At 40.1% G+C, this 26,651-nt stretch overlaps 1 protein-coding gene across 20 annotated transcripts in view; it reads right to left on the bottom strand.

Annotated features, from left to right (window-relative positions):
• The window catches only part of EPB41L2 (erythrocyte membrane protein band 4.1 like 2), a 272,775-nt gene that overhangs the window by 166,870 nt on the left and 79,254 nt on the right, over positions 1–26,651 (bottom strand). For 16 of the 20 annotated variants that reach the window (XM_060114858.1, XM_060114849.1, XM_060114843.1 and 13 more), the window contains 2 exons: positions 1,234–1,718; positions 318–530 (listed from right to left, as the gene is read on the bottom strand). In XM_060114858.1, coding sequence (XP_059970841.1) covers positions 318–530; positions 1,234–1,704 — 684 coding nt within the window. In that variant the 5' untranslated portion in view covers positions 1,705–1,718. Of the gene's footprint in view, positions 1–317; positions 531–1,233; positions 1,719–17,735; positions 17,819–26,651 lie in introns of those variants that run through there. The other 4 variants (XM_060114850.1, XM_060114860.1, XM_060114857.1 and 1 more) reach the window with 2 other exon arrangements.

The raw sequence follows: 26,651 nt of genomic DNA, 5'->3' as shown, positions 1-26,651 counted from the left end.
ACTTGTGGCCATGGGTAATATTCAAACTATTTAATGCCCATCCACAACAGATACCAGCCAATACACATGACCAGTGCAGCCTGGCAGAACATCAGCCCTGCTTACCCTTAAGGGTCAGGAACTATCGTTTCTAATGGAAATGATGACCCTCTTCTATGTTTTCTTGTTTTGCTTTTTTTCTAATGCAGAATTGTGACAAACTATCTTATAGGAACACAAAAATCTATTCACTGTGCCAGGTCACAAATGAGGGCAGACGATACTTTTACTGTCATTCCACACATCAAGATAGTTCTCCTATCAGCTCCCACTCTCACCTCCAGGTCACAGCTGTACTCGGTGCCATCTAGGAGGGTCACTTTGCACTGAACAGTTTTGGTCTTCTTGGTGGCTTTCTGAGAGGCCTTCTCTGCTTTTAGCTCATTGGTCTGAACTTCCTTTGTCTCCCTGTTAGCTGCTTCATCCGATTTGTCCTCCTGTATTTCCTTTACCTTCTCCTCTTCTCTCTCTTTACTTACTTCTTCAACAGGCTGTGGAGGAAAAAAATTAAGTTCATACTAAAGGTGACCAATTTGCAGAAGGCAACACACGAGAAAGGAAAATCTTAAGTAAGAACTGTGATTGTTATAAACACTGCGCGCCTAAAAGACTTCAAAAACTTTGCCAGAAAGGGTGTTTTCCTACATTTCTTTCCCCCAATCCGCCTCCAATTTTCTCATTTTGCCAATTTGGCAACGTCAGCATTAAATGAGTAAAAGAAACTACGTCCCAGCAACTACAATTTAAATACCATGTCAAATAATATTTCTAATTACAATTTCATACCATGGCAAAACCTAGGCTTCATCAGGCAACCAAAAGGCACACACATAAAAATCTACTTCTTCCTATCCACTGAACCCCTAAATAAATCAAAGATACAAAAGTACATATTATTTAAAGGAGAGGTAGAAGGATTGAGAGTACCTGTCTAACCCTAAACTGAATAGATATGACCTTTTTATGATCTGCATAAACAGGGGATTTTTGTTTTCTTTTGCTTTATTATTTTGAAAGTTTTAAAAGGAATAACAGGAGAGGGCTGTGGTAGACCCTCTAAGACCCATATTCCAGATACAGTAAGCCAAAGCAGTATCTTAATATAAGATCACTGAAAATGATTCAAAACAAATCCTTTTTGTTAACATGGTTATTCCATCAGAGCTTTCACTTCCAATCACTTCTCAAACACACCTGTGTCTCCAGACTGCTCACCAGAGGTTTCTCTTCCTTGACATCGACCTTAATCTCCTGTTGTTTTCCCTGGGCTGTTTCTTCAGCATCACCCTTGGCCTGCCTTTCTTCTTCAGGAAGAGATTCCTCCTTATCTAAAATCTGCTCTTCCCCAACAGCCTGGGTAGGCTCTTTTTTATCTCCTCCGTCTTTGGCCACTACTAAGTTATAGGACTTTTGTTTCTTAAGCCACGGGGGTATGAATCGAGAAATCCCCCTGCTCTCAGATGGATCTTTCTCTTTCTTCTGGCGGCGTGGACTACTTTGGCTTTCAGCTGGAGGAGGTGACTGGGAACCTTTTTCCTCCTCTGGATCAGATGACTGATTCTGCTGATTTTCTGCTACTTCTTTCGGTTTCTCCTTGGTTGCATCTGCTCCTAACTGGTCAGATTCTTTCTTCACTTCAGATGTGGAGCCCACTTCAGTAGTCATGGTCACAGCTTATTCTATAAACAAAACAAAATCACCAAAGGTTATTTTACAAACTCTCCCAGTTTTAGTTTGGACGCAAGGGGCAGGGTAAGGAAGGGTGGGAAGGGGAATGGCAGAAAGATGACAGGGAGAAAACACATTTAGAAAAAGAAGGTTCAGAAGCACAAGAGACAAAGGAGACTGCTACCCTCTAAGCTTATAATTCTCTATCAGAATCAAAGAACCAAAACTAGCACCACAATAGAATTAACTCTCTGATTCTGTACAGAGAAAACTTCAAAACATCAAAAGCTCTAGAAAGATTACTTTTGTTTGATTTCACCTAGCTATAAACAGTAATTCACCCCCAAAATTCAACTTTTTCAGGAAAATTCAATTTTTTAAGGAAAATTACTTTTCTCTATACTTGATATTCCTTATTCTACAATATGAAAATGTTACTGATAATGCTAGAAAATTCTGAGATACATTTACTACAATTTCACACATTAAAACCAAAATTTTTAAACATGTTAGCTATTATAAAAATGAATTTTAAGCATTGGGGGCTTAATTGCAAGATAACTAAATCTGGAACAAAAGTATCTTCTTTTTTGTCCCAATATTCAATCCCATAATTCACCATCACTATTCTGATGCAAAAATTAGTCTTCTAAGAAAGGTATTAAAACTATAATCAAAACTCCAAACCTCCATCCCACCCAACCTCATATACAGTTTTCCTAATATATGTGATTATAAGAAAAGTATCTAGGGGTCCCAACCTGAACCAAATGAAGACATCATAGGGGTGGGGGGGAAATGCATCTAATAATCAATCCTATAATAACTAATGAAAACAAAATTGAAATTAAATCTCAAAGTATCTGGCTGTCTAAATTTTACACAAGCAAAGAGGGAGTTTAGAAGAACAGTAGTACCACTGACATAAAAAAAAAACAACAGGCAGGCACTTGAAAAGATGCTCAACATCATTAATTGGAGAAGTAAAATTAAAAACACAATGAGATATCACCTGACACCCGTGAGAATGGCTATCTTCAAAAAGAACACAAATAACGAATGCTGACGAGGATGTGGAGAAAAGCGAACCCTTGTACACTGCTGGTGGGAATGGAAATTGGTGTAGCCACTGTGGAAAACAGTATAGAGGTTTCTCAAAAATCTAAAAGTAGAACTGCCATACGATCCAGCAATTCCACTCCTGGGTATATATCCCCAAAAAGCAAAACACTAATTTGAAAAGATACATGCACCCCAATGTTCACTGCAGCATTATTTACAATTACCAAGATGTGGAAGCAACCTAAGTGTCCATCAGAAGAATGGATACAGAAGACGCAGTGTATATCTACAATGGAATACTCCTCAGCCATAAAAAAGAATGAAATTTTGTCATTTGCAACAACATGGATGGATTTGGAGGGTATTAAGTGAAATAAGTCAGACAGAAAAAGATAAATACTGTATGATATCACTTATATGTGGAATCTAAAAAATAAAACAGATCAGTGAATATAACAAAAAAGTAAAAGACTCATAGATATAGCAAACAAACTAGTGGTTACAAGTGGGGACAAGGAAAGGAGGAGGGGCAGGATACGGGTAAAGGATTAAGAAGTACAAACTACTATGCATAAAATAAATAAACTACAAGTATATACTGTACAACACAGGAAATATCGCCAGCATTTTTTTTTTTTTTTTTTTTGTGGTATGCGGGCCTCTCACTGTTGTGGCCTCTCCCGTTGCGGAGCACAGGCTCCGGATGCGCAGGCCCAGCGGCCATGGCTCACGGGCCCAGCCGCTCCGCGGCATATGGGATCCTCCCAGACCGGGGCACGAACCCGTATCCCCTGCATCGGCAGGCGGACTCTCAACCACTGCGCCACCAGGGAGGCCCTCGCCAGCATTTTATAATAATTATTAATGGAATATAACCTTTAAAAATTGTGAATCACTATGTTGTACACCTGTAACTTACATAATATTGTACATCAACTATACCTCAATTAAAAAATGAAAAAAAAAATTTAAATAAAAAACAATGGGGGGGGCCTCCCTGGTGGCGCAGTGGTTGAGAGTCCGCCTGCCGATGCAGGGGATACGGGTTCGTGCCCCGGTCTGGGAGGATCCCATATGCCGCGGAGCGGCTGGGCCCGTGAGCCATGGCCGCTGGGCCTGCGCATCCGGAGCCTGTGCTCCGCAACGGGAGAGGCCACAACAGTGAGAGGCCCGCATACCGCAAAAAGAAAAAAAAAAAAAAAAAAAAAAAAACAATAGGGGGGCTTCCCTGGTGGCGCAGTGGTTGAGAGTCTGCCTGCCAATGCAGGGGACACGGGTTCGTGCCCTGGTCCGGGAAGATCCCACATGCCGCGGAGCGGCTGGGCCCGTGAGCCATGGCCGCCGAGCCTGCGTGTCCGGAGCCTGTGCTCCTCAACGGGAGAGGCCACAACAGCGAGAGGCCCACGTACAGCAAAAAAAAAAAAAAAAATAGGCAGGGACAGCAGACACAGCACACTGTCTCCTCTCTTGCCAAGGATAAATATACTCAAAGGCCTGGCACCCTGACTAATGGGAAATTTCACAGCTATCTTCAAAAGTGGTACAAACTTGAAAAGTTCAAAAAATAAAATACACCTGATTTTTCTTTTTAAAGATTTATTGATATATAATTCACATTCCATAAAATTCACCCTTTTAAACTGTACAGTTAGTTATTCTAAGCATATTCAAAAGGTTGTGCAACCATCACCACTGTTTAATCCTAGAACACTTTCATCATCCCCAAAAGAAACACCGTACCATTAACAGTTACTCTCCAGCCTCTCCTTCCTGCAGCCCATGGAAATCACTAAACTACTTTCAGTCTGTATAGATTTGCCTATTTGACATTTCAAATAAATGGAATCATACAACTTGTGGCATTTTCACTTAGCATAACATTTTCAAGGTTCATCCATGTTGTAGCATGTATCAGTACTATACTTGTTTCTTAAAATATTATTCACCATCTTTTGCAAATCATATATCTGAGGAGTCCTGTATCCAGAATATAAAAAGAACTCTTACAACTCAACAATAAAGACCAAAAAAAGAAATTTTCTTAATGCACAAAAGGATTTGAGTAGAATTTCTCCAAAGAAAAAGTGACCAATAAGAACTTGAAATGATGCTGAACGTTAGCAGTCATTAGGGAAATGCAAATCAAAACCACTATGAGATACCACTTCACATCCACCAGTATGGCTATAATCAAAGGCAGAGAGGAACAAGTATTTGTGAGGTTATTGGAAATTTGGGGACTCTCAACATTGCTGGCAAGAATGTAAAATGGTACAGCCACTCTGAAAAGCAGTTTGGCAGTTCCTCAAAAAATTAAACATAAAGTTACTGTATGACCCAGCAATTCCACTCCTAGGTATCTACCCAAGAGAAATGAAAACATATGTTTACCCCAAAACTTGTAAATGAACGTTTCTAACAGCATTATTCATAACAGTCAAAAAACGGAAACAATCTAAATGGCCACCAACTAATGGATGGATAAACAAAATGTGATACATCCATACAACAGAAAATTAAGTAGTCTTGAAAAGGAAGACTACTGAACCTTGAAAACATTATGCTAAGGAAAAGCCAGATACAAAAGGCCATTTGTATAAAATTTCCAGAAAAGGCAAATCCACAGAGACAAGAAGTAGATTAGTGGTTGCAAAGGGCTGGAAGGAGGCGAGAATGGGAGCAACTGTTAATGGGTACAGGGTTTCTTTGGGGGGTGATGAAAATATTCTGGAATTTGACAGCGGTGATGGTTGAACAGCCTTGTGAATATACTCAAAACCACTGAACTGTAAGCTTTAAAGGAGTGATAATCTCAATTAAAAAATAATAACTTTTAAATTGTTACATACTTGTAATAGGCGAGCATAAAAACATTCATTCAGTCAGTCAGCCTATATTTAATGGGGCCCTACAATATGCCAAGCCCTAGGCACATGAATAAAAGACTACCTTCAAGGAGCTAGCAGAGTCGGGGTATAGATAAATGAAGAGCATGCTGCTTAAAAAGCACAGCACAAACACTTAACCTGGATTAGGAGATGAGGGTCATTAGGCAAGCCTTTCTGCAAAAGCTGACATTGGAGTTGCTTTAAAATAATGAGTATTCATTATTCAGGCAAGAGAATCAAAATGGGAAGCACGTGCCAGGCATAGGCAAGTTGTGTAGAAACATGAGGATATTCCTCCTGTAGGAAACTACAAGTACTGAACAATAAAACACTGTACAAGCGAAGTGGGGGCTTGTGAGTGGGGATGTGCGGGAAGGAGGAAAGTGAATTGCTGATGATGAAGCAGCAGAAGTAGACAGAAGCCAGAACATGAAAGGTTTTACATGTCATGCTAAGAAAGGTCTGGAGGTTGATTTAAAGGCAATGAGAAGTCGTATAAGCACTTTAAGTAGAGGAGTAAAGTAATCAAATTCACATTTGGGATAGCCCAACCTTGCTGTAAAGTACAGGATGAGAGAAGAGAATGAAACAGAAAGGCATCCAGGAGTCTGGTGCTATAATCCAGGCATGATGAGATAATGGTCTGTACTCCGGAGGAAGCAGCGAGGTATAGGATAAGAAATGAATCAAATGGTAAAGACAAAGACTGCACATGACGTGGTGTCTAACTGAAAATAGCAAGTCAAAGAGAAGAAAGAGTCCAGGAAAAGTCCCAAGTTATGAGAGCCTGGGTGATGGTAGAACCATCACGGAAATAGGGAACTCGAGGAAAAGAAGGCCTGGTTGACACAATTAAACTTGATTTTTAGTTCACTGCGACTGAGAAGTCTGTGGCCACTTGACACACAGGTCTTAAAAGGAGACCAAATATGCACTAGAGATACAGATTTGGGAGTTGTCATCACATGAGTGATAGCTAAAAGCACAAGTGACATTGACACCACCTAGAAAAAAAAGTAGAGTTCGAGCTTAGAGGGCCCTGAAGAGAACCCTTGTAACCACCAACGTTTAAGGGCCAGGCAGAGGGAAAAGGCACAAGGGTGAGAAGAAATACACAGTGAGACAGGGAGATCAGGGGACAGTAATGTCCTTGAGGGCAATGCTACAAAAGAGGGAACAGTTAGGTAACTATAATATACACATGTCCAATCTTACATCTTATTCTTAGGCACTTAAAGTTCAAAATCATGTCTTCCAGTAAGACCCTCATGAGTACTTGAACTGGCTCCATATTGCACAGAAAATCTTTTTTTCCTTCTTTAAGGTACCATTTTCGAGGTACCAGTTAAGTGGAAAATATTATTTACATTGATCATGAAATGACCAAAGTTGACTTTCAGCATATACTCTCTAATTACATTTTGAGAGCTGAATCAATACCCTGGTAAAATGAAAACAAAAATGCCTCACATTTGTCTGAGCTAACCAAGATAATTGGCAGCTCTCTAATTACTTTGGCTGTGAGAAACAATCTGGAGACTGATCAACTAAAGCTGACTTTGGGTCAAAACATTTCAGAAGCAATGAAATATAAAACTAAATGTTATGTTAAAAGCATTAATAGCTGCATTTTCATCCTAAGCTCTATCACTCACTGTTTACTGGGTCAGACATCACACTTAGGATTTCTGCTCCTCACAACATCCTACAGGGTAGGTATTAGTCCCATTTTGCGGTAATAAATGGAAGAGTAGAAGTTAAGTGACTTGTCCAAGGCCACTGAATGGAGGACCACACAGCTGTGCACACCTGTATTTTTTTTTTTTTTTTTTTTTTTTTTTGTGGTACGCAGGCCTCTCACTATTGTGGCCTCTGCTGTTGCGGAGCACAGGGTCCGGACGCGCAGGCTCAGCGGCCATGGCTCATGGGCCCAGCTGCTCTGCGGCATGTGGGATCTTCCCAGACTGGTGCACGAACCCGTGTCCCCTGCATCGGCAGGCGGACTCTCAACCACTGCACCACCAGGGAAGCCCCACACCTGTATTTTTTAACACAGTCACAACTCCATTGTGTATGAAAGACGGAAACAACCAGAGCCCTTGGCTTAGTCCTCAAAGACGATTCATGCCAGTCTGTCAAAACGATTACAGAACAACATGAATCTATTCTGTGATTTGCTATAATTAGCCCTGCCCCTCCCCCAAATAAGAAATATACCAATGAGTTCCCACCACCAAGAAAATCGTATTTGAAGGTTATTACCTGGCCATGTAATCACAACTGAGCTGACGGATCAAAACCAAAGACGAGGGCTTCCCTGGTGGCACAGTGGTTAAGAATCTGCCTGCCAATGCAGGGGACACGGGTTCGAGCCCTGGTCTGGGAAGATCCCACATGTTGCGGAGCAACTAAGCCCGTGAGCCACAACTACTGAGCTCACGTGCCACAACTACTGAAGCCCACGTGCCACAACTACTGAAGCCCGCGTGCCTAGAGCCCGTGCTCCGCAACAAGAGAAGCCACCACAATGAGAAGCCCGCACACCGCAAGGAAGAGTAGCCCCCGCTCGCAACTAGAGAAAGCCCGCACACAGCAACAAAGACCCAACACAGCCAAAAATAAATAAATAAATAAAATTAAAAAACAAAGACAAGGTGCTACTACAGACACAAAGAGCACAGGTAAACCACACCACACCACTGAGTCTCACAAGGCAGTCCTCAACCACAACTGGACTCGCAAGACTTTTAAGTTTTATGAACTTTAGAGCTGAGCAGTGTTGCAAAGGGAAATTACAAGATAAAATACAATGGAAATGGCTAATTGGATTGTAAATATTCAACAATAAGGGGAGATATAATTTATGTAAATAAGTACATTCTTAAAATAGTTTCAAGAGATCAACAGTGTTTCAATCAAACCTAAACACCACCTTCTTTGTTGACAAAATGGTTTCTTGAACAAATTACCACCATCAAGAAAACATGATTATAGCACATCAGTTTACCACAATTATCATGCCTGTATCGCTCAGAGTTTCCAATGTGGATAAGCCTTTAAATACCACTGCCCACTAAAATGGAAACTCCTGAAGCAGAACACAAGCCCTCTATTAAAATGAAAGCCCCCTGAGGGCTGGGATCTCAGGATCTTTCTCTTTTTTTCACTGCTATGTTCCCAGCACCTAGACTGGCACATAACGGACACCAGAAAAATATTTACTCAATGAGTGTTGTGAGATCATCTGGCCTAATACCCTCATTTTATCTTATCAACAAGGAAACTGAGGCTCCGAAAGACTAGGAGATTTGCCTGAGATCACAAAGCCAGGTGGGTAAAGCCAAAAACAGAAAGAACTACAGTTTCCCAAACTCAAGCAATGCTCATTCCACTAAGCTTTAATTACAAATACCTAAAATCCATCGTTAGTATAGTTATATAACATACTAAGTAAAGACCTCTCTACTTACCAGCAACCAAAAAGAACACTGCTGTGAACAGCCAGCCCATTAGACAGTCATGTGGTTTTGACACAATTACCATGTTGGCATGCTCCATCCGGGTTGACAAAAGTGTTCATTATTGTAACAGCTCCATGAGAAAAAAGCATGCATCATTTAACACACGACCAAGCAGAAAACCATCATCAATAGAGGATCAGCACTGTTTAGGTAAGGAGCTGTGTTATGCGAAACTATTCTTTTTTTCTGATGCTTAAAAAAGGAGGTAAGTTCCAAGATGTTGTCACTACCACTAGCTTAAACCACCTAGCCGGCAACATTATGCTGCTGAGAGCGCTAGCCCTTAATCAGAGTACAACAGCAAGCAAAGCCAGGCAAGCAGATACATGCACAACTCTAGACACTCATACAAAGAACTTCAAGCAAGAAGTTCATGCTAATTATTGGGTCCAGATGTTTCCTTAAAACCTTGAGAGAACCAGTGCTGCTCTAAGAGACCTCACTGTGAATAAAATCCCTGAACAGGGTAGGTGCTGCTGCCAGCTGAGTGGCTCCCATCCTCTGCTGAGATCACAAGCAACAGGAGGTCTTTGATTTCTATCAACAGAGCTCAATCCATTCGTTAGGGGACTGAAGGTTTACAAAAGGGGGAAATACGCATTTCTAAACTTGAAAATGCAGGTATGGAGAGAGGCTTTCCTTTGAGTTTTGAGGCAGGAACAAAATTGTGTAACAAATAACAATTAAACTTAAAAAATACTGGCAACGTGTACACAGTTCCAATTCGGTCATTTTCCACTCTGACAAATCCTGTTTTTATCCGTCGTGTGACCGGGCAGAGGATATGGTGAGCCACTTTCTGATACCTACGATCACTTGCTTATGTTCATCTCCCCAAACAGCCTGTATCCCAAGAAAAGGTCTTTCAATAGCCCCACGACCTTCCCTTAAAGCGCTGTGAGAGAAACAAAACAGCAACCCCAAGAAAGGAATGATTCAGCAACCACCTAACTCTGCTAAGAAAGTAATAAGAGTGATGCTTCTCAAATAATAGTCAACATGTTTTTAAAAAGGGAAGGAGAGGGGATTCCCTGGTGGCGCAGTGGTTGAGAGTCCGCCTGCCGATGCAGGGGACATGGGTTCGTGCCCCGGTCCGGGAGGATCCCACATGGGAGCGGCTGGGCCCGTGAGCCATGGCCGCTGAGCCTGCGCGTCCGGAGCCTGTGCTCCGCAACGGGAGGGGCCCCAACAGTGAGAGGCCCACGAACCGCAAAAAAAATTTAAAAAAAAAAAAAAAGGGAAGGAGGGAAAAGGAGGAGGAGGAGGAGGAAAGGGAGGAAACAGGAGAAAGAAATATCTGGAGAGGGAGAAGGAATAACAAAAACAGGCAGACTGAGAGCTGACTGCAAGTAATTCCTCTCCCTTGTAGGTTTATTTTTCTTAAGTGTCAAAAGGTCTAGAAAATACCATATCCCATATCCAAATAAGTACAACTACATTCCAAAGGGACTATTTGTTAGTTTAAATTATCTATATGGTGAGGATAAACAAGAGTTATTTTTTAAATAATTCAATGCTGCCCACCCTAGTTACCTTAATAACACATTATATCGCTTGTTTGGTTTCTTTAAAGGGTAAAGGACCTATAAGAGAGATAGAACTATTTCTATAAAGATATAAGCAAACATCTGGTTTAAATTAAACCCACATATACAAAAGATATGAACTGTAGCCCTTTGCTAATTCAAGTCTAGGCAGGATCGGGTTACATTCAGAGCATGAATTTCCTCCAACCTTTCTACTTTTTAACAGAACTCAAATTTTGTTCAGCTTTTCTCGCTTTTCCCCCTGCGTGCCAGTGGAGGCTGGCTCCAGATGAGGCCACAAGGTAATGGTCTGCTAGTCTAGGGCAATCGTGGTAGTTCCCCTCCCCTTTGCCAAAAAGACATGTAAAAGGTCTGCCGGTGGGGGCTCCTGGGGAAAGATTCCTCCTTCTAAAAAGAGCCATGAGACGGCCCCTCTTCTTCTTCTGAACACTGTATACATGATTCCTAGAAAGGTTGTTACCATCTTGAATAATCCATGAGAGGGGAAGGTCTAAAGACAAAGTAACATATAGTAAAGGGCATTGGCGAGAGGGTCACAGAGAAGAGGACCAGCCCACTGCGCATGCTACACGTGGCCAGGTCCAGCGCCCAGAGTTTGAGCTTCCTGTTATGTGAGATAACATCCTCCCCTGCGGTTTAAACAATTAAGCTGGGGTTGCGGTTTCTTGCAGCCACTATTAGCCTCTGTGTAACCTGAGCAAGCATTAGAAAATAAGCCCTAAGAAACTGGGAGCACATGTAGAACCATCTCAGGTAATTATTACTCCCCACTGCGTTTTACGGCCCTCACGCCTAAGAGCCATGGTTGTCGAAATGTTCCACTTATTTCAGATGCTCAATTTTTAAAAACCTAATATTTGAGTTAATGTTAGTGAGATAAACCATTAATACTTCATTCTAACAACTTTAAATAAAAATGAAACAAATTAAACTATCTTAGAGTTCAAAGTGTAAGGTTCCCTTCCTTCATAGATTGGAGAGGAAGGTATATGAAAACCAAGGCAGGGCTTCGCTGGTGGCGCAGTGGTTAAGAATCCGCCTACCAATTCAGGGGACACGGGTTCAAGCCCTGGTCCGGGAAGATCCCACATGCCGCGGAGCCACTAAGCCCGTGCGCCACAACTACTGAGCCTGCGCTCTAGAGCCCACAAGCCACAACTACTGAGCCCGTGTGCCACAACTACTGAAGCCCGCAGGCCCTAGAGCCCGCGCACCGCAATGAAAGGTAGCCCCCGCTCGCCGCAAGTAGAGAAAGCCCACACGCAGCAACAGAGACCCAACACAGCCAAAAATAAATAAAAATTTTTAAAAAAAGAAAACCAAGGCATTATTCTCTACAATGTCCAAGTCAAATAACACCCAAGATAATTGCTAACAATATTATTTGTTAATAGCAAGCCCCTGCTGTTCTCATCAAGAATCAAGTCAAGAAAGAAATCTGTGCCAGGCAGTCTCCTCCGAAAGCAACTAGGTCATCCTAGGAAGAGCTGCCCTTTCCTGGAGCTCAGTATACCAGAGGCTGTGCATAAATCATCAAGGGTCCCAATACTGCACATCATTCTCATAATCAAAATGCATATAAACCTTGTCATATTGGGCACTCTGACAGCGCACCCTCACCAAGGTGACAGAGACATCCAGAACACTGCTGGCTCTTCATTAATCAACTATGCCCACTGAGTAGTATGGTCAGAATTACTGATGAACTGCATTTGCTCAAATTCCCTCTCTCAGATGGGGCCCTGATTTTTGTAAAGGCCAGAGCTGGAGCTACATTCTTTGTGTGCGAAACGAACTAATCTTTGGATAAAATAACATGATGGTTTGGAGATGAAGTCTGGGAACTAAACAGACCAGGATTAGAATTCCAGCTCTGCTTCATACTAGCCACATAACCACGGACAAGTTATTTAGCATCACTGAGTCTCAGCTTCCTCATAAGCAAAACAGGGATATTAATACGTACCTGCCGGGTGGCTCTAAGGATTAAATTAGATGCTATACATAAAGTGCCTGGCACATAATAAATTCATAATAAATGGCGGGCCACTGTCATCATATAGGGATTCTATAAAAGAAGGGACTGCATCTGTTTCTTCCCTAATGGTAGTGACAGCATTAACAGTAACGACAGAGATAACAATAAATAATAATATCAGCTATTGGTTGAGCACTATTCTAGAGACTCTGCATGTAGCAATCCCTTTAATTCACAACCCTGAGGGAGGAACTAAAATTACTCCCACGTTGCAGATGAAGAAGGTAAAAGGAGGATAAATAACATGAGCAGAGCCACACAACCGATAAATGGAAGGGCCAGGATCCAAACCCAGGCCATCCAGCTCCAGAGGCTTTAGGCAATCCTGCCACCAATCCCAAACAACTTCACTGCTGTATAACCAGCACCTAGCATAATTCCTGAAAGTTCATTATTTGTTGAAAAACAAAAATCAATAAGCTATTACTACCATTTGGTAGTTTACAATCCTAAGCAACATGCTCTAATTGAGCCCCTGAAAAGTTTTACCCATTTTCAGGATGTGGGTTATATCACTATCTTAGCCCCTTCTTTCAAAACAAATGTTTTCTGAGGACTTTCATAGCATACGTACCAGATATCAGCAGTACAGATGAAAGAAGCCCACTCCCAGCCTAGTGGGGGACAGAGGTACCAATATTAGCATTAACGTATATTTAAACCACTTGTCACTAATTCAGAAATTTTGGTAATTTAGATTTAGAAATTAGTTTTGAAAAGCTGGCATGGTTTTCTTTAAAACTACCACGGTCATCTCTTCAGGAAGTCACGCATGGGAAAGCTTGGTTAAACACTCATAAAATACAAATAGGCAACACGCTTTTTAAGGAGCACTTAATTCTCACTCTCAATTGTTTTTGCTAGAAACATGTTTGCTCTCTAGCAAAACTTAAGTAATTTGAATAAAAAGCCAAATAAAATAGTCCTGATTATAAATTCCCTCAACATCAAAAACTCCGAAACAAATTAAGTCGGCTAGGCTGACCAACCCCCCGCAATAGGGAAAAAAGTGGCTACTGGATGAGTACAGAGTTAACAGGAAGAAAAGAAATACAAGGGACACATGAACCCATGACAAGATGCTTACCACACCCATAGTAAAATAAATACAAGCTAAAAAATCAGAATGGAAAAATCCAAAAGCTCAATTATGTAATCATTGAGCAAGACTATGGCAACAGAGGCATTCTCAGATAGTTGCCAGTAAAAGAGTAAAATTATGTATGGAAGATTCACTATAACACTGCTTGTAACAGCAAAAGATCAATGTCCATCAATAGGTGACATTATGCGACATTCACACGACAGAATACTATGCAGCTATAAAGAAATAAAAAGAGGAAGGTTTCCACTCCTGTTATAGAAATATCTCCAAGTTACCATGTTAAGCACAGAAAGCAAGATTCAGATAGCACATATGATATGCTACACCTTGTGGGTTGAAAGCAAAGTGTGTGGGAGGTATAAATATGTGAACCCACATGCACATGTTTGCCTGTATATGCATACAGAAAATAGCAGTGATTATGGGGAATGGTGGTTGACCCTGGGTAGATGAGGTACAAAGGAGCAGATATGGAGACAAAGTTTTCACTGAGCAGAAGTTTGCACAAACTGAAGCACGTAAACACTTTATTAGGAAGGCAATACTTACTCATTAAAATATCTTACGCATTAAGTGAAACCAGCACAAGTGGTCGGCTTCCTTGGAGACAACCCGAATGCCACATTGCCACAAGTGATGGTGTCACCTTGCCCTGTCACATAGTTCTGGCCTCAGAACAGTCTGGGTGCAAAAGCCTTCCAGTCTATTCCAGCTTAGCAGCAGCATTAAGATAGCCTAAAATAAAACTGATTTCCCGGCATATGATGTTTAAGATTATCTCTATATCCTCAAAGAAACCGATTTCTGCTAACCTCCGATTCAGCATACTTCACAAACCCACCTCTTACCCTGTACAGACTGCTCTCCAAAGTGGGACAAGCTCAAAACCTAAGCTTTTAGAGCAGCCAGACATCTTTTAAGAAGTATATTGAGTATCTATTTAAAAACAACAACAACAACAACAACTTATAGTTTTTCCTAATAGTTCCTTAGGAAACCTTGCTAGCTTTTTATCCTCCTTCTCCTCAGCGTGGACTTAAAACAAAAAGCTGTCTTTTGCTAACAATAACACTGGTGCCTACGCAGGCAGGCCAAAAAGATTATTCCTAAATTCTCTGCTGGAGGAGTTGGAACAGGGAACTTGGAAACAGATTTCTCTGAAAGTTGAGGAAATGTTTTCAAAGGAGAGTAAAACAGAATGGGAAGATTCTTACTAAATTCCTAAGCTGGTCACACACAAACATCTCCAGTCTTGGTCAGAAGTTTCCTCATTTATAGGGAAAGGCAGGAATAAAATCGGCTGGACCAGCACAAGGATGTCACGTTTCCTATCCACACCCCTTCCCTGCCCAGCATCTGGTCCTCTGCGCCCATGAAGGGGGGAATCTTCTGTGCAGATGAGTAACTGCATGTTCCCAGTGCACTGTTGTTATGCATCCGGTGGCTTCTCGATGTCTTTTGTGATGTTTCTAGTGTTCAGGGAGCATTTCTTTGGACCACTATCATTAAATAGAACATTCTAGAGAGAAGAAAAATGCACTTATGTGCAGTTTCTTCTGATAATGTCATAACCAGGCTCAAAACAGAGCAAAAACACCACCAAAATTCCCTCCTGGTGGTTTCAGATACCAGGGAGTATACTTTGTCTGAGCTCATCCCACAACTACCTTCTGCATGGAATCCCTACTCAGCCCCATCGGTAAACTCACTTAGTATCAAGTGGTAATCTACAACCAGTCTAATACTATTTTTCTATGAATCGAACTCAAAATTCTTTAGCTAAAAAATAACAGCGGTTCGGCAGGCCTTTCTCAAATAAGCTAACGACAAATCCACCAAGGTTAACTGCACAGGACAAATGCACAGGCTGCAGACACTGCACTTTAATAGGTCATAAGACAAAAGCCTGTCACACTCAATCAACTCCCCACACTATGACAAGGCCACCAGGCTGGAGCCTACACTGATCCCATGCTTTCAAATCCTCTTCTCCATAAGCTTTGGAATGCTGCAGTTGACAGGCGTAAATATCTAAACCTTGTCAAAAATAGAATTCACTTTTTAAGTTTTGGTCGTTAGCTCTTCTGCCATTTTACAATATTTACAGCACTGCCAAAGAGTTATGTCAACGCATAGCATGTATTTTTAAAATATGAGACTATAAACTGAACGATTTTTCTCGCTTAGGTAAGCAGATCCCAGTGTTGACGCCAGTCTTCCAGTTGGTCAGCAGAAGGTGCCATAGACTGTTAGCATGTGGACCCTACAAGCCTGGTATGATAAAAGCAACTTTCACCATGCGGGAAAAGCTGTAACTACAATGGAATTACAGACATGCCATTTGGAATGCTTAAAAACTTTTTTCCCCCAAGTAGTTCTACTGTGAGCATTGGTTTAGTTCAAAACTACTCAGCAAAAGCTTCAAATAACTACTTTTTAGGTGGGGCTGGCCAGGACAAGTTTTTACTTTGGCTAAATATATTTGTTTCTTTGGAGGTAAGATTCTCAAAATTCAACATCTGTAAATGTGATTTGGTGGAGGAGTCTGTTGGTGAATATGCCAGGCATTCAACCCTTGGAATCCACCAAAAATTTCAAGCCAAGAAAATGTCAAAGTTTAAAATTTCCCTTTCCAACTCTGTGATCCAGCTATGACGTTAAACTATAGGTCATCAATATATCATACAATGTGCAATGGAACACTCCAAAGGAGATGGTCCACAGGGGAGGTGCGGGTCCTATGAATGGCTATCCAGATCATCAGCATCAACTCCACAGTTGTCTATTCCCTCACCAGAGTTGCCAATAATTTGAAAAGACAATTCTTTGTTGAACCTAAAAATAGAAAACTCAAACTTCACGAGGATACATGCAGCCCCCCAAAAAATACTAGGTAATTACCTCAGTCTTATAAAAACATTCCCTGCAGTGTCAACAATAAAGAAGGAACTTACAGAGGTCATCTGGCCCTCACAATAGTACTGCTTTTCACTTTGTTAGAAAGTAGCATCAAAACAAGGTTCTTTTTGAAGGAAGGTTGTTAGAGTGGTAAAGTATATCAAGAAAAAGCATGAAGATGATTTTTTCTAAGTCTGGATGCTTGAATCTGGGCAACACGGTGAGTTTTCACATTTCTTCAATGTGACAACAGATTAAATATTCAGTAAAAGATGTTGATACCTATTATTCAATTAATATTTACTTAGGCTGTGACAGCATTAAAACAATATACAATTCTTGATAGTTCTTAATGGCCACTAATCTGCAGATGCTAAAAAACAAATTCAAATCTCTGCTAGCCACAATACATTTTTTAATCAAAGGAATTAATTTATAAAATGCTTCATCTTCATGCTAATTAAATTGAAATCTATCATCCTTTAACATGTTAAAAAAAATAACTGTACACTATTAACCTTACATATAGTCCTCACTGTGTTTTAGGAATAATTAACTTTCGTATAGTGTACTGTACCACTGAACAAATCAATTGTGTAACAGCAGGGCAAATATATAAAACCAGCTGGCTTCATTATTCTCATAGGTCAAACCTAAAAAAGCAATTATGTTAAAGATAACCTAACAAAATTCAACATTTGAATTTTGCAAATAAATGGTCTAAAAGTACATACGTACGTTTCACAGTGCTTGGTTCAAATATAACTGAACATATTCCCTTGCCAGATAGTACACATAATCAGATTCCATCTACTCTGTACATTAGTATTATCCAAATTTTCAAGTCTCCTAGATACTGATAGTCCCAAAGGCAAACTTCCTTCAAAAGCAAAAACAAACAAGCATATATCACCAAACCTAACTGCTAAAACAGAAATTTCCTAAAAATCTACCCCTTCAAATACATACTCAGCTTTTAAAAAAGTACATCGAGCCCGTTGTCTGCTGTTCCCTGTCATTAGAAGACTGGAAAGCTGATGGAAATCCAGCTTCCAACAGCTTAATGAGCAAGACCGGCCCCACCCAGGCCAGACCCTGCTGGAAAAGGGCATGCTCAGTAGAAAAGCCCAGCTAGGTTCCAAGTTACTTCATTCCTCAGCTAGAAAATCCACATGGGTCAAAGAAAAAGTCATCCTCCTGCTGCCGGTTCTACCCACTAAAGGAAGAACATTTTACATAAAGAATAGTTTTAATGGTACAATTGTAATCCTATGATTATAATTGCTTACTATTCTACTACTGCTAGGAATTCTCTCCTCGTTTTTTTTTTGTATAGTGTTTACATTGCTTTGGGTGTGCATCCCTCAACTTTGTTTTTATTTCGTGTCATTTTAATCCACCCATAAATAGACACCAAAAGTACTGATACATGTGTACCACATACAGTCTAATCATCTTTATTTATAAACTGATATATACATTTTGGTATTGAAAAACCATTCAAATATATAGATATTTCATTTTTAAATATTGAAAACTGGATTTTGATTCATTTGTAAAAGAATTTGCTTATTCACTCACACAGTATTTAAATGGAGACTCATTTTAATCTAGATTTATAGGTATCATCATATAGTTACAAAGTTGATAAACCCCTGTTTTATTATTATACTGTCATCCTAAATTGAGCAATGATGGAAACAAAAGGTAATCCTACATCCATTTGTCATATGAATACAACTACATATGGAAGCAAAAATTTAAAGTCACTAAAGGAAAATATTTATTTTAAGATTCAGGTCAGAGAGATCTGAAAAACAACCTATCTTCCTTTATTCTACAATACCAACCCCCCCCCTTTACATTTCAACAATTTAAATTCTGCTCATTTTTTCCCCCAGAATAGATATTTACATTAACAGCCCAGGACCAAGATAGTCAGACCCTTTATGGCTGGATCCACGTATGCATTTGTACAACTTGACCCTGCTACCATACCATACTGCTCCCCTAACAAGCAATTCTTAAGTCAATGAGTATTATATGTTCACATTCACCTACCGTAGTCTTAAAAAAAAAAAAAGATGTTTTTTATTACGAATAAAACACATTAGATATTTAAATAAACAAGATATCACTCCTAGAGAAAAGGTAAGGTTTGCTTTACAGGAACTTAATGAAAATATGTTTCAGTAGCAGTTCTGAAGAGATTAACCTCTGTCAAAATGAACAAACATAAAACTTAAAAAAAAAAAAGTCATTCTATATATGGAAGTAAACTTCACTACCCACCCACCACAAAGTTTTCACTGGTTCAAAAAAGGGCAATTTGGTGAGTTTTTTAGTAGAGCCAATTTTATTCAACTCAAAGCATCTTTTATTCAGACTGTATTTCTCCTACATTGTTTAAATGTTGTATTTTTTCAATAAAAACTGCAGTAGAATGGCAGACTTAGTTCAATATGCTTACTTGGAAAAATACTGGCTCCAAACCTTTTTCTAAAATGTATTGCTCCATAGAATGCAGAAGTCTCAGAACTACTGACATTAGCACTGGATCCAGTGAAGCTGACATTGGTAGATCTCTACAATCTGTACCAGGCATCTCTCATCACCCCTGTGCCTCCTGCCTTCCTAACTCCCATAATTCCATTGACTGAACTGCGTCCCCCCAAAATTCATGTACTGAAGCACTAACCCTCAAAGTGATAGTATCTGGAGATGGGACCTTTGAGAGATAATTAGATTTAGATGAGGCCATAAGGGTAGGGTCATCGTGATGGAATTAGTAGCCTAAGAAGGGACACCAGACAGCTTGCTCATTCTCTCTTGCTCTCTCTCATCTCGCCATGTGAGGACACAGAGATTGGGCAACCACCTACCAGCCAAGAAGGGAGTCCTCACCAGAAACTGACCAAGCTGGCACTTTGATCTTGGACCTCCAGCCTCCAGAAGTGTGAGAAATAGACTTGCTGTTTAAGCAAGAGAGTATATGGCATTTTGTTATGGAAGCCCAAGCTGACTAAGGCATCTACTTTCTTAATTATAGAACCCAATGCTACTGCTCAAGATCCTCTGCTGGCTTCAATCCTGCCCATAAGACATCAGAATCTCATTGTTCGAACAAAGGTTAAGAGAATTAAGACAGAAGGTGAGTTCTGTGGCACTATGTTTTGGAAAAAGAACAAACCATTAATACAGTGGATAAAAGAGAACCCAGAGAATTTAAATGAGTTTCCAAACTCATATACCCAATAAGTGGTAGAGCCAGAATTTCCACCAGTTTGGTCTGCTTCAAAGCCAATACTAGTGGTGCTGGTGGTATAGTGGAGAGCATAGTTACCTTCCAAAGCCAATGCACTTTTCCACCAATGCTGCATTACCTCAATTTCAACACCCTTGCTTTCCAAATGAGTAAATTAAATCCAAAGAAGTGAAATAACTTATAAATAAGGTTACTCAGTGGGTTACTGGCAGAGAAGTTACTGAACACAAACGAGGTCCAGTGTCATTTAAATTATTTCCAATAAGATTTTAAACACATTAAAGTACATAAAATACTTATGCTGAAACATCCACAAATATCTAAATATAAAAAATCGTTCATATGGTGGGAAGCAGCCGCAGAGCACAGGGAGATCAGCTCGGTGCTTTGTGACCGCCTGGAGGGGTGGGATGGGGAGGGTGGGAGGGAGGGAGATGCATGAGGGAAGGGATGTGGGAACAGATGTATATGTATGACTGATTCACTTTGTTATAAAGCAGAAACTAATAAAAAAAAATCGTTCATATGAATGTGTATCCATTACATCTGTCTTAGAAAGATCCTAAATAGCCTTGTTTTGACACTGTTTTGTTGCTCCATTAAGAAGGGATATTAAACGTTTATCCTCAGAATATTATTTTTTAAGTATTCAAGGGAGTTGGCTGGGAGCGGGGCGGGGAGGAGGGGTTTCCTATATTTGTATATGTGAGTTTGATGTGTAAATAGAATCAAACCCAGTATCATAATTTCTTGACTTTTTTAAAGTGTCCTGGGTCTTCCTTGGTGGTCCAGTGGTTAAGACTCTGCGCTCCCGAGGTAGGGGGCCCGGGTTCCATCTCTGGTCAGGGAACTAGATCCTGCATGCGGCAACTAAAATAGCCCGCACACGGCAATGAAGATCCCACGTGCCACAACTAAGACCCAGAGCAGCCAAACAAACAAACAAACAAACAAATAAATAAATAAGTCCTACTTCCTGCCTTGGAGGAAAAGGAACAGAACTGAATAAGATGTGGCGGATGGAATAAGCTGATGGCCACTCAAAGCTCCAAAACCATAAGGGACACAAACTCTGTGCAGAAAATAAAGTTCTCAGTGTCACAGAAAGACAATGAGGAAGATGGTTCCTTTCAGTCTCCCACCTTTATTCATCCAGCCTCCATTTGAGAAGCAATCATCATCTGTCAAACCAGAAAAAAAGCAAACACAACTTTCTGGCATAACCCTAAAATAACCTAAAAAGTACTGCAAAAAATAAAAAAACCACCCCTCTGTTTTTGACTCTACTGATTTTACAGAGAATCCAACCTTCCTATATACCAATCATCATGCGAGACTATCCTTCCTGAATAAACATGGAGAAAAGTTTTATGACTCTCTCAATCTGGATGAACTTCAACTGGACTACAGAATTTTCTAACAGTCCACGTTTCATAGGATCATTGCTATCTGGTGTCAACAAAAGAGAAAAAAACAAACCAAACAAAACAACAACAACAACAAAAAACAACCACTACACTACTTCCACGGCTTCTATGCTGAAGTTATTATCTTCTGACCACACACCAGCGCAGTCTAACTTCTCTCAGGCTCTAAACCCAGAATAATTTGCACAACTGCACATGAGCCATTCGCAAAGTCTCTTTCCTACCACATTTTGTAAAATATAACATTAGAAAGTATTACAGATTTATGAGACTCTGGGAAAGAAAAGTCCTGTATGACCCCAGATTTTTACAGGGGGTTTGGAGAGACAGCAGGAACAGGTACAGGAGGGAAGAAAAAGAATAAAGGGATGGTGGTTGGGAATCTCTGAACAAAAAGGTTAATGTTTTGAAACCATCTAAAAAGTGTTAGGACAAAGCAATAACTAATCCACCCCCCCTTTTTTTTTAACTTCAAAACTCAAAAGCATCACTATTAGAATTACACATTCAGACCAGTACAGTAATCCAGCATTTACTTTAAAACGTATTATTTTCATTCCACTTACATCTAAGAAACATTTGCTGAGTTCCTCCTTCACCCCAGACACTGGTCTAAGCCCTTAGGACTGGAAAGTTCTTCCCCACACCAGCCCTCAGGGAATTCACAGTCTAGCAGGGAAGACAGATACATAAACAAATAATTATACCACATGTGATAAGGGCTATAACAGAGGTACAGGAAAGACACAGCAAAGTGGACAACTCCCCTGGGGAGGACTAGGAAGGCATTACAGGATTACAATGTTTAGGCTCATTCGTCTCTCATTTGAGATGAACAACTGCTACTGCTAATAATGTGGTAATGACCCTCCTTGCCTTACGGATTAAAAAATAAAAGTACTTATCACAAAGCCCATCACATGCAAAGTAGAAACAAAGATCACACTAGCACCTGTGCAACACCCTACATTATGACCGAGCAAAATGGGGTTTTTATAGAATAAAGAAATATAGAACCAAAAGAGATCTCAGCATTTATGTACCTCTAGTTCTTGCCTTTCATACACGGGGAACCTGAAACCCAGAAGTTAGGTTACTTGTCCAGGGTACACCGTAAGTCAGGAGCAGAACCCAGGCTAGATGTCAGATTCTGCCTAATAATTCCATTGCCTTTCCCTATTGCAGACTGCCCTGCCCGGATGTGAAGGAAAGGGATGAGACACTGTTGAGGAGACAACCAGCAATAGACACCCTTTATGGCTGTCCAAGGGCCAGAAGAAACAGAGAGCCCTGATGCTAGACATCCAGCAGACCCCAAAAGCCCCCCAACTCTGCCCCACCCTGTAGACCCAAGAAAAATCCTACACCTTCCCACTCCCCCCAAAATTATGTTTCCGAAATAAAGAGGTCATTGCCGAGAAATTATTTACTCTTCCCAATCTGCAGCAACATTAAATTCATGCTCCAAGAGTCTGGACGTATCTCCATGTTGTCACTTAGCTAACAAAGTCTGTAAAATGAAGGTACCAGGAGATAACCTGCCTGTATAATGGGACTCTTGTGAGCATCACAGGATAGCCACCACGATAGCTACCGGTAAAGTGCAAAATGCTAAATGAATGCAAATTACTATTAAACACAGAATTTCAATCATCAAAAACATTCATCTAGGCTTTCTCCTCAAAATGGTTGAATATATCATTACATTTATTCTTAAAAGTCAAATATTAACGTATAGTAATCTTCGACCATTTATTTAGGTTTTTTACTCAACTTGTAGAAGGAAAACTGTTCCCCCACCCTAATCTACCCTCCATAATTTCCCTTCTTTTCTTTCTTTCCCTTTAAAATGGCCACTAGTATTTCCCAGACTCCCTACTAGAACCACATAAACATCAAACCTGTCAACACAAGGCTCTTTTCAAAAACATGCTGTAGAAAGTTGAGCACTTGAGACAAGCCGGGGAGATGTTAAGGTGTATGCAACATGCAGTGCACAGCTACACGACATGCCCTATGGAGGTACAACCCCATCTAGGGGTCTCCTCCTCACTTCACCTGCATCATAGCCAACCTTCGGCCTGATATCTGCCATCTACATGGTTTGGGCACTTGTTTGAGAATCCAGTGTACTTCCAACCCTCCACACCCTTATTAGCTCCATAATTTGAAACCGTAGCTCCACTCCTTTCTTTCCGTAGCTTCATCTTTAAAACTTACCCCTCCGAACTTGGATTATGAAAGAAAACCCTAAACACAAGTGTTAATACATTCTCAAGCCACAGCCCCTACCCATCCAAAACAATAAACCAAGATACATTTATATTTACAACATAAATAAACAATAAACAACATTAAGCTAGAGTATTCACCATTACCTGTGCCTATGAAATCTTGAATTCTGTACTTTTAGGTTTTGCTAAGATCTGTTTATCCAATAAGGAATTGCTCTTTGCCTACTGATAGCTGCTGACAATACACACCTGTGTAAAACTTTGCTCCAGCAGCGCAAGAGATTTTTAAATAAATAACTATATCCCAAAGAGAATAAGAGCTAAAATATAGGCATAAACATTTCAACAGTACAACTGACTTGACGAGGGAAGAATCCCGAGGTGACATATGAACTGACCTTGAAGGAGAAGGAGGAGCTTACTGGGCCGATTTTAAGCGGGTAGAAGCACACCCCTGACCATTGGAACAGTAAGTGAAGGGCACAGAATCATTAAAGATAAAAGCAGTGCAGGGCTTCCCTGGTGGTGCAGTGGTTGAGAGTCCGCCTGCCGATGCAGGGGACACGGGTTCGTGCCCTGGTCCGGGAAGATCCCACATGCCGCGGAGCGGCTGGGCCCGTTGAGCCATGGCCGCTGAGCCTGCGCGTCCGGAGCCTGTGCTCCGCAACAAGAGAGGCCACGATAGTGAGAGGCCCGCGCACCGCGATGAAGAGTGGCCCCTGCTTGCCGCAACTGGAGAAAGCCCTCGCACAGAAACGAAGACCCAACACAGCCAAAAAGAAAGAAAGAAAGAAAGAATTATTAAAAAAAAAAAAAAAAAAAAAAGAATTCTGTGTAGATAATTTTAAAAGTGCAGGTTGCGGGAAGATATATATGTACCTGAGATGTTCTGGTTGTTTTGTTTGGTGCAGGCTTTTGGTAGGAAAGACAAAGTAGGGAGAGGTTCAAGATACAAAGGACAAAAAGGAAAACAAACGTCAGGTAGTTTAGAAGAGAAAGAAAAACGATCAAAACCTCGAGAGAAGAGTTTAGTCTTGGACAGCAGGAGGGACACCCCTAGCCTGGAGACCAAAGAGAAGGTAACTGGAAATATACATGGGCTGGAAGAGGAAGAGGTTTAAGAAAGCTAGAAAGACAGCTGTGCACCTGGAGTCCTATTCTCCATCCCAAATAACTTTGATAACTTTGGAGCATTTAAAAGAGGAGGAAAGTAAAACCAGACAAGAGAAAATATAGTCAATCTCCTAAAATACATTCAGTAATAATTCTCTTAGCATTCATGTCAACATAGGATTCAAGACAGGTTAAACTGAACAATTTTCAACATGAAAAGTTATTGGCATTGTAAACGTTTCAAACCTTGGCGTGCCCCACAATATCTGCTATCTTCTAATATATAAACTGATTTGTAAATCAACATCTATTAAATTACCAAGAATATAATAAAATGAGTGCTACCTTCATATCTTCTGTATAGAGCCAGAAAAAGAAGCTAAAAAATAAGTCACTGAAATCACAAGGTTTGGAGAGGGATATTTTGTTTTGCTTTAATTATAGCATGTGCCAAGGGCTTGGCTAAATCTATTTTACAAGATACAATAACTATAACTGTAATTCCTATTCTCAGACTGTGAAGCCTACGTCTCAATAAGATGTCAGTTTAAAAGACAAGACAATAAAGACCACGGTCACCACCAGAACCCCATAAGAATATGTGAAAGCTTATAAAACAAAACTCCTTTTATAGAGTTGAATCCTTTCCAGGGTGGGTCTTTAAGACACTCTGACAGTACACACAAATACTATCTCTGGAACAAAACCAAAAAGGCACAGCTGCAAGACATCTTCCACTGCAGTTGTAACTGACTCAATAGCAGTCCTTCCTTTGAGCAAGAGAGTCTATGAAAGCCAGAAGCAGAGCTATTTTCCCCTACAAACTGCTTAGTGGAATCACTTTCTCCTGATCCAAAATTGTAGCTTTATTAAAAAGCTAAAATAGACAACATGGCCAATACAACTTCATAATAAATTTATAAAAGAAAATATAAATAAATCTTGAAAAAAGTATCTATATATGGTTTCCATTAAGAAAAATCCCCAACTGAACCAAAACTATCCTATAATACATGGATATACACATTTTTTAAATTACAACCCATCACCATCACAAACAGGAAATTTGGATTTGCCTTAACAGAATTTTTTCCCAAATCTCTAAGGAGTAGCAGTGACCAAAAAAATTTAGATGATTAGTGTTAATATTCTCAATACTGACTTGAACTTATGATATCTGGATATTTGTGACAGCTAAGAATAAAAAAGTCAAAGACATTTTGAAATCAATTAGGTATAACCCCAACATAAGAAAAACAATTCAAGTAACCAAATCAGTACTTTATTTGTGATGCTTTCCAAGCTGAAGTTTTGACTACGTTTCTATAGCAACATCAACAAAATACTCTTATACAAATACGTCTGCACCCAAGATGAAAACCAATAACCACTTCTCTAGTTCATTCTTACGATGGCTTCCAACCAAAAAAAAATTTAAAAAAAAAATCAGCCTTCCTAAACTTCATTCCAGAAACTTCAAAACCTAAGGCTGAAAAATAGTATATAACAGTTGCAGTTAACCACAACTGTGAGATATTCTCAAATTCTTCAGAAGGGAGGTTAATGACAGAAGGTATAATTTTATTACTTTTCTGACAATAATTCATTAGGAACAACAACAGAGATGAGAGTGGAAGAAATTACTAACAAATGACTTACTTGGAAAATTATCTAAATTCTAGAGAAATGGAACACTGAAAACTGTGCCAAAATGTAAAGCAAAGAAGTCAATATGCTAAAGCCAAGAGATAAGGAAGTTTCTCTGTGTAAGTTTCAGATATGCTTTCAAAATCTCTTTTGTTGGAATTGTTTTGAAGTAAACAAAATATTTTACTGGGATTAATAG

Source organism: Mesoplodon densirostris, chromosome 12 (genome assembly GCF_025265405.1).
Source record: "Mesoplodon densirostris isolate mMesDen1 chromosome 12, mMesDen1 primary haplotype, whole genome shotgun sequence".
Classification (NCBI taxonomy): Eukaryota; Metazoa; Chordata; class Mammalia; order Artiodactyla; family Ziphiidae; genus Mesoplodon; species Mesoplodon densirostris.
The sequence above is the reverse complement of the archived record's forward strand: the minus strand, read 5'-3'. Positions and strand labels throughout refer to the sequence as shown.